Source organism: Oncorhynchus tshawytscha, linkage group LG19 (assembly GCF_018296145.1).
Source record: "Oncorhynchus tshawytscha isolate Ot180627B linkage group LG19, Otsh_v2.0, whole genome shotgun sequence".
Classification (NCBI taxonomy): Eukaryota; Metazoa; Chordata; class Actinopteri; order Salmoniformes; family Salmonidae; genus Oncorhynchus; species Oncorhynchus tshawytscha.
Window position 1 is genome coordinate 52,574,318 of NC_056447.1, and position 14,107 is coordinate 52,588,424.

General features: G+C 53.3%; 1 protein-coding gene across 1 annotated transcript in view; it reads left to right on the forward strand.

The window, feature by feature from the left end:
* Positions 1 to 12,672, forward strand: part of LOC112220510 (1-phosphatidylinositol 4,5-bisphosphate phosphodiesterase zeta-1-like) — a 47,888-nt gene extending 35,216 nt beyond the window's left edge. The window contains exons 11-12 of the mRNA XM_042301866.1: positions 11,388 to 11,534; positions 12,236 to 12,672. Of these exons, the coding sequence (XP_042157800.1) occupies positions 11,388 to 11,534; positions 12,236 to 12,318 (230 nt within the window). The 3' untranslated portion in view covers positions 12,319 to 12,672. The remainder of the gene's footprint in view (positions 1 to 11,387; positions 11,535 to 12,235) is intronic.
* Positions 12,673 to 14,107: the final 1,435 nt, after the last annotated feature.

A 14,107-nucleotide genomic window follows, 5' to 3' on the forward strand; every position in this document is an offset into this window, starting at 1 on the left:
GAAAGAAGACAGTCAATGTCTGGAAAAGACAGTCGATGTCTGGAAATAGACAGTCAATGTCTGGAAAAGAAAGTCAATGTCTGGAAATAGACAGTCAATGTCTGGAAAAGATAGTCAATGTCTGGAAATAGACAGTCAATGCCTGGAAATAGACAGTCAATGTCAGGAAAAGATAGTCAATGTCTGGAAATAGACAGTCAATGTCTGGAAATAGAGAGTCAATGTCTGGAAAAGATAGTCAATGTCTGGAAAAGACAGTCAATGTCTGGAAAAGACAGTCAATGTCTGGGAAAGACAGTCAATGTCTGGAAATAGACAGCCAATGTCTGGAAAAGACAGTCAATGTCTGGAAATAGACAGTCAGTGTCTGGAAATAGACGGTCAATGTCTGGAAATAGACAGTCAATGTCTGGAAATAGACAGTCAATGTCTGGAAAGACAGTCGATGTCGGGAAAAGACAGTCCGTGTCTGGAAAGATGGTTGATGTCTGAAAGAAGACAGTCAGTGTCTGGAAAAGACAGTCGATGTCTGGAAATAGACAGTCAATGTCTGGAAGAAAAAACGGGCTCAACCTACAAAGTCTCAGAGTGATACAGTGTACAGAGGAGCAGACTAGCTGTGATCTCAAAGTACTGTTTGAATCTACAGTCAGAACCCATACTCATAGAGACCAGTCTCCTGCCCTAGGAAACCACTTTATAAAACTTTAATTCTTCTCCCCGTGAATCCAATTCCCGGGCCGACAGCTCTTGGGCTTCCGAGGGCGAAATGTGCTGATGAGCTAGCCTCTTCAAAAGGCACAGAGTGGGTCCCAAAGTGCACTCTTTCCCCTATGTAGTCCACTGCTTTTGACCAGGGTCCAGGTAGTGCACTTTAGGCTATAGGGTGTGATTTGGGATGCACACTGTCTGGCTTGCCTTTAGAGAAGTAGAGGGCTCATCCTTTAACTACAGTAGGCTACACTAGACCTCAGAAAGAACACAGAGGACAGAGAGACACGAGACCTCAGAAAGAACACAGAGGACAGAGAGACACGAGACCTCAGAAAGAACACAGAGGACAGAGAGACACGAGACCTCAGAAAGAACACAGAGGACAGAGAGACACGAGACCTCAGAAAGAACACAGAGGACAGAGAGACATGATCCCTCAGAAAGAACAGAGGACAGAGACACGAGCCCTCAGAAAGAACACAGAGGACAGAGAGACACGATACTGTATATCAGACAGAGGACAGGGTCCACTAGAGAGGAGAGGACAGGGTCCACTAGAGAGGAGAGGACAGGGTCCACTAGAGAGGAGAGGACAGGCTGCACTCACTAGAAAGGAGAGGACAGGGTCCACTAGAGAGGAGAGGACAGGGTCCACTAGAGAGGAGAGGACAGGGTCCACTAGAGAGGAGAGGACAGGCTGAACTCACTAGAGAGGAGAGAGGACAGGCTGCACTCACTAGAGAGGAGAGTACAGGATGCACTCGCTAGAGAGGAGAGGACAGGGTGCACTCACTAGAGAGGAGAGGACAGGCTGCTCTCACTAGAGAGGAGAGAGGACAGGCTGAACTCACTAGAGAGGAGCGAGGACAGGCTGAACTCACTAGAGAGGAGAGAGGACAGGCTGTACTCACTAGAGGAGAGGACAGGATGCACTCACTAGAGAGGAGAAAGGACAGGCTGCACTCACTAGAGAGGAGAGAGGACAGGCTGCACTCACTAGAGAGGAGAGAGGACAGGCTGCACTCACTAGAGAGGAGAGAGGACAGGCTGAACTCACTAGAGAGGAGAGAGGACAGGCTGTACTCACTAGAGGAGAGGACAGGATGCACTCACTAGAGAGGAGAGAGGACAGGCTGAACTCACTAGAGAGGAGAGAGGACAGGCTGTACTCACTAGAGGAGAGGACAGGATGCACTCACTAGAGAGGAGAGAGGACAGGCTGCACTCACTAGAGAGGAGAGAGGACAGGCTGCACTCACTAGAGAGGAGAGAGGACAGGCTGCACTCACTAGAGAGGAGAGAGGACAGGCTGCACTCACTAGAGAGGAGAAAGGACAGGCTGCACTCACTAGAGAGGAGAGGACAGGCTGCACTCACTAGAGAGGAGAGAGGACAGGCTGTACTCACTAGAGAGGAGAGGACAGGCTGTACTCACTAGAGAGGAGAGGACAGGGTCCACTCACTAGAGAGGAGAGGACAGGGTCCACTCACTAGAGAGGACAGGCTGCACTCACTAGAGAGGAGAGAGGACAGGCTGCACTCACTAGAGAGGAGAGGACAGGGTCCACTCACTAGAGAGGAGAGGACAGGGTCCACTCACTAGAGAGGAGAGGACTGGGTCCACTCACTAGAGAAGAGAGAGGACAGGCTGCACTCACTAGAGAGGAGAGAGGACAGGCTGGACTCACTAGAGAGGAGAGGACAGGGTCCACTCACTAGAGAGGAGAGGACAGGGTCCACTCACTAGAGAGGACAGGCTGCACTCACTAGAGAGGAGAGAGGACAGGCTGCACTCACTAGAGATGAGAGAGGACAGGCAACTCACTAGAGAGGACAGGCTGCACTCACTAGAGAGGAGAGAGGACAGGCTGCACTCACTAGAGAGGAGAGAGGACAGGCTGGACTCACTAGAGAGGAGAGGACAGGGTCCACTCACTAGAGAGGAGAGATGACAGGCTGTACTCACTAGAGAGGAGAGGACAGGCTGCACTCACTAGAGAGGAGAGAGGACAGGCTGCACTCACTAGAGAGGAGAGGACAGGGTCCATTCACTAGAGAGGAGAGAGGACAGGCTGTACTCACTAGAGAGGAGAGGACAGGCTGCACTCACTAGAGAGGAGAGAGGACAGGCTGCACTCACTAGAGAGGAGAGGACAGGCTGCACTCACTGGAGAGGAGAGGCTGCACTCACTAGAGCGGACAGGCTGCTCTCACTAGAGAGGAGAGAGGACAGGCTGCTCTCACTAGAGAGGAGAGGACAGGTCACCCTCACTAGAGAGGAGAGAGGACAGGCTGCACTCACTAGAGAGGAGAGAGGACAGGCTGTACTCACTAGAGAGGAGAGAGGACAGGCTGTACTCACTAGAGAGGAGAGAGGACAGGCTGTACTCACTAGAGAGGAGAGGACAGGGTCCACTCACTAGAGAGGAGAGAGGACAGGCTGCACTCACTAGAGATGAGAGAGGACAGGCTGCACTCACTAGAGATGAGAGAGGACAGGCTATACTCACTAGAGAGGAGAGAGGACAGGCTGCACTCACTAGAGATGAGAGAGGACAGGCTGCACTCACTAGAGAGGACAGGCTGCACTCACTAGAGAGGAGAGAGGACAGGCTGCACTCACTAGAGAGGAGAGGACAGGGTCCACTCACTAGAGAGGAGAGGACAGGGTCCACTCACTAGAGAGGAGAGATGACAGGCTGTACTCACTAGAGAGGAGAGGACAGGCTGCACTCACTAGAGAGGAGAGAGGACAGGCTGCACTCACTAGAGAGGAGAGAGGACAGGCTGCACTCACTAGAGAGGAGAGAGGACAGGCTGAACTCACTAGAGAGGAGAGAGGACAGGCTGTACTCACTAGAGGAGAGGACAGGATGCACTCACTAGAGAGGAGAGAGGACAGGCTGAACTCACTAGAGAGGAGAGAGGACAGGCTGTACTCACTAGAGGAGAGGACAGGATGCACTCACTAGAGAGGAGAGAGGACAGGCTGCACTCACTAGAGAGGAGAGAGGACAGGCTGCACTCACTAGAGAGGAGAGAGGACAGGCTGCACTCACTAGAGAGGAGAGAGGACAGGCTGCACTCACTAGAGAGGAGAAAGGACAGGCTGCACTCACTAGAGAGGAGAGGACAGGCTGCACTCACTAGAGAGGAGAGAGGACAGGCTGTACTCACTAGAGAGGAGAGGACAGGCTGTACTCACTAGAGAGGAGAGGACAGGGTCCACTCACTAGAGAGGAGAGGACAGGGTCCACTCACTAGAGAGGACAGGCTGCACTCACTAGAGAGGAGAGAGGACAGGCTGCACTCACTAGAGAGGAGAGGACAGGGTCCACTCACTAGAGAGGAGAGGACAGGGTCCACTCACTAGAGAGGAGAGGACTGGGTCCACTCACTAGAGAAGAGAGAGGACAGGCTGCACTCACTAGAGAGGAGAGAGGACAGGCTGGACTCACTAGAGAGGAGAGGACAGGGTCCACTCACTAGAGAGGAGAGGACAGGGTCCACTCACTAGAGAGGACAGGCTGCACTCACTAGAGAGGAGAGAGGACAGGCTGCACTCACTAGAGATGAGAGAGGACAGGCTGCACTCACTAGAGAGGACAGGCTGCACTCACTAGAGAGGAGAGAGGACAGGCTGCACTCACTAGAGAGGAGAGAGGACAGGCTGGACTCACTAGAGAGGAGAGGACAGGGTCCACTCACTAGAGAGGAGAGATGACAGGCTGTACTCACTAGAGAGGAGAGGACAGGCTGCACTCACTAGAGAGGAGAGAGGACAGGCTGCACTCACTAGAGAGGAGAGGACAGGGTCCATTCACTAGAGAGGAGAGAGGACAGGCTGTACTCACTAGAGAGGAGAGGACAGGCTGCACTCACTAGAGAGGAGAGAGGACAGGCTGCACTCACTAGAGAGGAGAGGACAGGCTGCACTCACTGGAGAGGAGAGGCTGCACTCACTAGAGCGGACAGGCTGCTCTCACTAGAGAGGAGAGAGGACAGGCTGCTCTCACTAGAGAGGAGAGGACAGGTCACCCTCACTAGAGAGGAGAGAGGACAGGCTGCACTCACTAGAGAGGAGAGAGGACAGGCTGTACTCACTAGAGAGGAGAGAGGACAGGCTGTACTCACTAGAGAGGAGAGAGGACAGGCTGCACTCACTAGAGATGAGAGAGGACAGGCTGCACTCACTAGAGAGGACAGGCTGCACTCACTAGAGAGGAGAGAGGACAGGCTGCACTCACTAGAGAGGAGAGAGGACAGGCTGGACTCACTAGAGAGGAGAGGACAGGGTCCACTCACTAGAGAGGAGAGGAGAGATGACAGGCTGTACTCACTAGAGAGGAGAGGACAGGCTGCACTCACTAGAGAGGAGAGAGGACAGGCTGCACTCACTAGAGAGGAGAGGACAGGGTCCATTCACTAGAGAGGAGAGAGGACAGGCTGTACTCACTAGAGAGGAGAGGACAGGCTGCACTCACTAGAGAGGAGAGAGGACAGGCTGCACTCACTAGAGAGGAGAGGACAGGCTGCACTCACTGGAGAGGAGAGGCTGCACTCACTAGAGCGGACAGGCTGCTCTCACTAGAGAGGAGAGAGGACAGGCTGCTCTCACTAGAGAGGAGAGGACAGGTCACCCTCACTAGAGAGGAGAGAGGACAGGCTGCACTCACTAGAGAGGAGAGAGGACAGGCTGTACTCACTAGAGAGGAGAGAGGACAGGCTGTACTCACTAGAGAGGAGAGAGGACAGGCTGTACTCACTAGAGAGGAGAGGACAGGGTCCACTCACTAGAGAGGAGAGAGGACAGGCTGCACTCACTAGAGATGAGAGAGGACAGGCTGCACTCACTAGAGATGAGAGAGGACAGGCTATACTCACTAGAGAGGAGAGAGGACAGGCTGCACTCACTAGAGATGAGAGAGGACAGGCTGCACTCACTAGAGAGGACAGGCTGCACTCACTAGAGAGGAGAGAGGACAGGCTGCACTCACTAGAGAGGAGAGGACAGGGTCCACTCACTAGAGAGGAGAGGACAGGGTCCACTCACTAGAGAGGAGAGATGACAGGCTGTACTCACTAGAGAGGAGAGGACAGGCTGCACTCACTAGAGAGGAGAGAGGACAGGCTGCACTCACTAGAGAGGAGAGAGGACAGGCTGCACTCACTAGAGAGGAGAGAGGACAGGCTGAACTCACTAGAGAGGAGAGAGGACAGGCTGTACTCACTAGAGGAGAGGACAGGATGCACTCACTAGAGAGGAGAGAGGACAGGCTGAACTCACTAGAGAGGAGAGAGGACAGGCTGTACTCACTAGAGGAGAGGACAGGATGCACTCACTAGAGAGGAGAGAGGACAGGCTGCACTCACTAGAGAGGAGAGAGGACAGGCTGCACTCACTAGAGAGGAGAGAGGACAGGCTGCACTCACTAGAGAGGAGAGAGGACAGGCTGCACTCACTAGAGAGGAGAAAGGACAGGCTGCACTCACTAGAGAGGAGAGGACAGGCTGCACTCACTAGAGAGGAGAGAGGACAGGCTGTACTCACTAGAGAGGAGAGGACAGGCTGTACTCACTAGAGAGGAGAGGACAGGGTCCACTCACTAGAGAGGAGAGGACAGGGTCCACTCACTAGAGAGGACAGGCTGCACTCACTAGAGAGGAGAGAGGACAGGCTGCACTCACTAGAGAGGAGAGGACAGGGTCCACTCACTAGAGAGGAGAGGACAGGGTCCACTCACTAGAGAGGAGAGGACTGGGTCCACTCACTAGAGAAGAGAGAGGACAGGCTGCACTCACTAGAGAGGAGAGAGGACAGGCTGGACTCACTAGAGAGGAGAGGACAGGGTCCACTCACTAGAGAGGAGAGGACAGGGTCCACTCACTAGAGAGGACAGGCTGCACTCACTAGAGAGGAGAGAGGACAGGCTGCACTCACTAGAGATGAGAGAGGACAGGCTGCACTCACTAGAGAGGACAGGCTGCACTCACTAGAGAGGAGAGAGGACAGGCTGCACTCACTAGAGAGGAGAGAGGACAGGCTGGACTCACTAGAGAGGAGAGGACAGGGTCCACTCACTAGAGAGGAGAGATGACAGGCTGTACTCACTAGAGAGGAGAGGACAGGCTGCACTCACTAGAGAGGAGAGAGGACAGGCTGCACTCACTAGAGAGGAGAGGACAGGGTCCATTCACTAGAGAGGAGAGAGGACAGGCTGTACTCACTAGAGAGGAGAGGACAGGCTGCACTCACTAGAGAGGAGAGAGGACAGGCTGCACTCACTAGAGAGGAGAGGACAGGCTGCACTCACTGGAGAGGAGAGGCTGCACTCACTAGAGCGGACAGGCTGCTCTCACTAGAGAGGAGAGAGGACAGGCTGCTCTCACTAGAGAGGAGAGGACAGGTCACCCTCACTAGAGAGGAGAGAGGACAGGCTGCACTCACTAGAGAGGAGAGAGGACAGGCTGTACTCACTAGAGAGGAGAGAGGACAGGCTGTACTCACTAGAGAGGAGAGAGGACAGGCTGTACTCACTAGAGAGGAGAGGACAGGGTCCACTCACTAGAGAGGAGAGAGGACAGGCTGCACTCACTAGAGATGAGAGAGGACAGGCTGCACTCACTAGAGATGAGAGAGGACAGGCTATACTCACTAGAGAGGAGAGAGGACAGGCTGCACTCACTAGAGATGAGAGAGGACAGGCTGCACTCACTAGAGAGGACAGGCTGCACTCACTAGAGAGGAGAGAGGACAGGCTGCACTCACTAGAGAGGAGAGGACAGGGTCCACTCACTAGAGAGGAGAGGACAGGGTCCACTCACTAGAGAGGAGAGATGACAGGCTGTACTCACTAGAGAGGAGAGGACAGGCTGCACTCACTAGAGAGGAGAGAGGACAGGCTGCACTCACTAGAGAGGAGAGGACAGGGTCCATTCACTAGAGAGGAGAGAGGACAGGCTGTACTCACTAGAGAGGAGAGGACAGGGTCCACCCACTAGAGAGGAGAGATGACAGGCTGTACTCACTAGAGAGGAGAGGACAGGCTGCACTCACTAGAGAGGAGAGAGGACAGGCTGCACTCACTAGAGAGGAGAGGCTACACTCACTAGAGCGGACAGGCTGCTCACTAGAGAGGAGAGAGGACAGGCTGCTCTCACTAGAGAGGAGAGAGGACAGGCTGCACTCACTAGAGAGGAGAGAGGACAGGCTGAACTCACTAGAGAGGAGAGAGGACAGGCTGTACTCACTAGAGGAGAGGACAGGATGCACTCACTAGAGAGGAGAGAGGACAGGCTGAACTCACTAGAGAGGAGAGAGGACAGGCTGTACTCACTAGAGGAGAGGACAGGATGCACTCACTAGAGAGGAGAGAGGACAGGCTGCACTCACTAGAGAGGAGAGAGGACAGGCTGCACTCACTAGAGAGGAGAGAGGACAGGCTGCACTCACTAGAGAGGAGAGAGGACAGGCTGCACTCACTAGAGAGGAGAAAGGACAGGCTGCACTCACTAGAGAGGAGAGGACAGGCTGCACTCACTAGAGAGGAGAGAGGACAGGCTGTACTCACTAGAGAGGAGAGGACAGGCTGTACTCACTAGAGAGGAGAGGACAGGGTCCACTCACTAGAGAGGAGAGGACAGGGTCCACTCACTAGAGAGGACAGGCTGCACTCACTAGAGAGGAGAGAGGACAGGCTGCACTCACTAGAGAGGAGAGGACAGGGTCCACTCACTAGAGAGGAGAGGACAGGGTCCACTCACTAGAGAGGAGAGGACTGGGTCCACTCACTAGAGAAGAGAGAGGACAGGCTGCACTCACTAGAGAGGAGAGAGGACAGGCTGGACTCACTAGAGAGGAGAGGACAGGGTCCACTCACTAGAGAGGAGAGGACAGGGTCCACTCACTAGAGAGGACAGGCTGCACTCACTAGAGAGGAGAGAGGACAGGCTGCACTCACTAGAGATGAGAGAGGACAGGCTGCACTCACTAGAGAGGACAGGCTGCACTCACTAGAGAGGAGAGAGGACAGGCTGCACTCACTAGAGAGGAGAGAGGACAGGCTGGACTCACTAGAGAGGAGAGGACAGGGTCCACTCACTAGAGAGGAGAGATGACAGGCTGTACTCACTAGAGAGGAGAGGACAGGCTGCACTCACTAGAGAGGAGAGAGGACAGGCTGCACTCACTAGAGAGGAGAGGACAGGGTCCATTCACTAGAGAGGAGAGAGGACAGGCTGTACTCACTAGAGAGGAGAGGACAGGCTGCACTCACTAGAGAGGAGAGAGGACAGGCTGCACTCACTAGAGAGGAGAGACAGGCTGCACTCACTGGAGAGGAGAGGCTGCACTCACTAGAGCGGACAGGCTGCTCTCACTAGAGAGGAGAGAGGACAGGCTGCTCTCACTAGAGAGGAGAGGACAGGTCACCCTCACTAGAGAGGAGAGAGGACAGGCTGCACTCACTAGAGAGGAGAGAGGACAGGCTGTACTCACTAGAGAGGAGAGAGGACAGGCTGTACTCACTAGAGAGGAGAGAGGACAGGCTGTACTCACTAGAGAGGAGAGGACAGGGTCCACTCACTAGAGAGGAGAGAGGACAGGCTGCACTCACTAGAGATGAGAGAGGACAGGCTGCACTCACTAGAGATGAGAGAGGACAGGCTATACTCACTAGAGAGGAGAGAGGACAGGCTGCACTCACTAGAGATGAGAGAGGACAGGCTGCACTCACTAGAGAGGACAGGCTGCACTCACTAGAGAGGAGAGAGGACAGGCTGCACTCACTAGAGAGGAGAGGACAGGGTCCACTCACTAGAGAGGAGAGGACAGGGTCCACTCACTAGAGAGGAGAGATGACAGGCTGTACTCACTAGAGAGGAGAGGACAGGCTGCACTCACTAGAGAGGAGAGAGGACAGGCTGCACTCACTAGAGAGGAGAGGACAGGGTCCATTCACTAGAGAGGAGAGAGGACAGGCTGTACTCACTAGAGAGGAGAGGACAGGGTCCACTCACTAGAGAGGAGAGATGACAGGCTGTACTCACTAGAGAGGAGAGGACAGGCTGCACTCACTAGAGAGGAGAGAGGACAGGCTGCACTCACTAGAGAGGAGAGGACAGGCTGCACTCACTAGAGAGGAGAGGCTGCACTCACTAGAGCGGACAGGCTGCTCTCACTAGAGAGGAGAGAGGACAGGCTGCTCTCACTAGAGAGGAGAGGACAGGTCACCCTCACTAGAGAGGAGAGAGGACAGGCTGCACTCACTAGAGAGGAGAGAGGACAGGCTGTACTCACTAGAGAGGAGAGAGGACAGGCTGTACTCACTAGAGAGGAGAGAGGACAGGCTGTACTCACTAGAGAGGAGAGGACAGGGTCCACTCACTAGAGAGGAGAGAGGACAGGCTGCACTCACTAGAGATGAGAGAGGACAGGCTGCACTCACTAGAGATGAGAGAGGACAGGCTATACTCACTAGAGAAGAGAGAGGACAGGCTGCACTCACTAGAGAGGAGAGAGGACAGGCTGTACTCACTAGAGATGAGAGAGGACAGGCTGTACTCACTAGAGATGAGAGAGGACAGGCTGTACTCACTAGAGAGGAGAGGACAGGGTCCACTCACTAGAGATGAGAGAGAACAGGCTGCACTCACTAGAGATGAGAGAGGACAGGCTGCACTCACTAGAGATGAGACAGGACAGGCTGTACTCACTAGAGAAGAGAGACGGCAGGCTGCACTCACTAGAGAGGAGAGAGGACAGGCTGCTCTCACTAGAGAGGGGAAAGAAAAGAGAGCCAAGCGAGGACACTAGACATATACACTATACCTACAGTGCAGTAATGTCATTTGTGACTTAGATTTTTGCTACTGGAGACTATATAAAAAGTTGTATTTGCATATTCAAGAATATCACTTATACACAGGTCAATGTGGACCATTTCATTAACAGCTTGTGAAGCATTTCCATAATTTGAAGTCTGGGTGTACAATAACACATGTTTCTGTCTGTTTTAAAACATCCCTTCGAAAAAAAAACGGGACATGTCTCATTCAATCTCCTCTGTCTGCTTTCATCTGCCCTCAGCGATAATCAACTCATGAACGGAGTGTTAAAGACGCAACTCAAGAGTCTAATTGTTTCTTGATAGCATCAGATATAGTAGCACCTTACTCGGTTCACAGGGCCCTGCTTTGACCAGGGCCCACATAGAGCTCTGGTCTAAAGTAGTGCACTATATAGGGAATAGGGTTCTATAGGGCTCTGGTCTAAAGTAGTGCACTATATAGGGAATAGGGTTCTATAGGGCCCTGGTCTAAAGTAGTGTACTATATAGGGAATAGGGTTATATAGGGCCCTGGTCTAAAGTAGTGCACTATATATAGGGAATAGGGTGCCATATCGTACCCTAGGTTGTTTTGATAGTCGTTATTCTATGGAGGCGTTTACATCCCCTGGCCACGTATCACCCTTCATTTGGACCTAGCCTGTTCTAAAACCCGAGCACTTCCTAGATGTAAGCGAACAGTGATTCAGCTTATCTAGAACACATCACCCAGACATGGACTGCTAGGTGGAGACAAGAGGGAGAGAGTTCACCTATTCATAGGGGCTTTGAGTGGATGGGGGGTTTGAGGGTGGAAATAGTAACTGTTCTGGCTCCCTCCCACAGCTCTGAGCCCTCGTTGGGACTCGGCCATGAACTTCACCATCTCTGTCCCTGAACTCAGCCTCATCCGCTTCACTGTAAGAGACCAGACAGGACTCACCTCTGAGTTTATAGGACAGTACACCATCCCCTTCATCAGTATGAAGAAAGGTGAGAGGTGGAGGAAGAGGAGAGAGAGGGAGGGAGAGGAAGAGAGAGAGGGGGAAGATGAGGAGAGAGAGGGAGGGGGAGGAATAAGGAAAAAGAGGGAGGAAGAGGGGAAGAGAAAGAGGGGGAGGATGAGGAGAGAGAGGGAGGGGGAGGATAAGGAGAGAGAGGGAGGAAGAGGGTTAGCGAGGGAGGGGAGGAAGAGATGGATTGGGAGGAAGAGGGTTAGCGAGGGAGGGGGGGTTAGAGAGGGAGGGGAGGGTTAGAGAGGGAAGGGGAGGGTTAGCGAGGGAGGGTGAAGAAGAGATGGATGGGGAGGAAGAGGGTTAGCGAGGGAGGGGGAGGAAGAGAGTTAGCGAGGGAAGAAGAGGGTTAGAGGGAGGAAGAGGGTTAGAGGGAGGAAGAGGGTTAGCGAGGGAGGGGGAGGAAGAGAGTTAGCGAGGGAAGAAGAGGGTTAGAGGGAGGAAGAGGGTTAGCGAGGGAGGGGAAGGAAGAGATGGATGGGGAGGAAGAGGGTTAGCGAGGGAGAGGGGTAAAGAGAGAGAACACACAGTCATGAGTGATTGACATAATCAGGCCTGAACAGTGACATGGACTGTGTTCCAATCCACAAGGATGCTTCCTTTCGAGGCAGGTAGGCAGCATCCTTTGTATTGAGACATCGTATCCATTAGTTGCATGTGCTTGTATTCCCATCTCTCCAGGGTACCGCTGGGTTCCTCTCCTGTCTAGAGAGGGCTATAGCCTGGATCCAGCTTCTCTCTTCATTTTCATCTGGTACTCCTAGCACCTCTCCATCTGATAACTTCTCCTTCTTAGAGCTTCTCCTTCTCCAGGACCTAACCATTGCATCTCAGCCTGGATTCAGCATCTCTTTGTCTTCGTCTGGTACTTGTAGAAACCCCCTAGAAATCTTCCTAGGACGTCTCCATGTGTGGCATACCTAGAACCACTTCATTTCTCCATTACCCAGGCTCAGCATTGATAAAGGCCCTTTGCTAGTTCCAGGCAGCAGCAGCAAGTAATTAAAAGTGGATTTAGGTACTGTATGATATAGATATCTGATTTATTGGCATAGAACAAGTCTGATATACAATATTGTACGGAAACTAGTGGTATAGATCTAGTGATATAGATCAGCAGGACAATGGGACTGGGACTTTCTGAAGGCACTGTACAAAGTAAGGGTATTTAAATTGTTGAAGTATTGACGCATAGTGACTCGAAGGAGTTCCGTTTCTGCATTCAACTCTGTGGATGAAGTCATGGTGGAGTTGAGGTACATGGCAAGGGATGGGACAGGGACTGACTAAGGCTGGGGATGGGACAGGGACTGACTAAGGCTGGGGATGGGACTGACTAAGGCTGGGGATGGGACAGGGACTGACCAAGGCAAGGGATGGGACAGGGACTGACTAAGGCTGGGAATGGGACAGGGACTGACTAAGGCTGGGGATGGGACTGACTAAGGCTGGGGATGGGACAGGGACTGACTAAGGCTGGGGATGGGACTGACTAAGGCAAGGGATGGGACAGGGACTGACTAAGGCTGGGGATGGGACTGGGACTGACTAAGGCAAGGGATGGGACAGGGACTGACTAAGGCTGGGGATGGGACAGGGACTGACTAAGGCTGGGGATGGGACAGGGACTGACTAAGGCTGGGGATGGGACTGACTAAGGCTGGGGATGGGACAGGGACTGACTAAGGCTGGGGATGGGACAGGGTCTGACTAAGGCTGGGGATGGGACAGGGTCTGACTAAGGCTGGGGATGGGACAGGGTCTGACTAAGGCTGGGGATGGGACAGGGACTGACTAAGGCTGGGGATGGGACAGGGACTGACTAAGGCTGGGGATGGGACAGGGACTGACTAAGGCTGGGGATGGGACTGACTAAGGCGGGGGATGTGACAGGGACTGACTAAGGCTGGGGATGGGACAGGGACTGACTAAGGCTGGGGATGGGACAGGGACTGACTAAGGCTGGGGATGGGACAGGGACTGACTAAGGCTGGGGATGGGACAGGGACTGACTAAGGCTGGGGATGGGACTGACTAAGGCTGGGGATGGGACAGGGAATGACTAAGGCTGGGGATGGGACAGGGACTGACTAAGGCTGGGGATGGGACAGGGACTGACTAAGGCTGGGGATGGGACAGGGACTGACTAAGGCTGGGGATGGGACTGACTAAGGCTGGGGATGGGACAGGGAATGACTAAGGCTGGGGATGGGACAGGGACTGACTAAGGCTGGGGATGGGACTGACTAAGGCTGGGAGGGAGGGAAGGCTGGATGGATGGGAGGGAGGGAAGGCTGGATGGATGGGAGGGAGGGAAGGAAGGCTGGATGGATGGGAGGGAGGGAAGGTTGGATGGAGAATAAAGTAGAATACTCTATTACAGACATGACAATCAACCGCTTACAATGGTGGAAAACCATGTAACAAAAACATTCAAAACTTTCATGACTTACAATACTTTACAAGGAACCAATGTGCTACAGCTCTAACAATAGAATCACCCTGGGACTGAAGGGATTGTCTTAAGACCAATGTGCTACAGTTCTAACAATA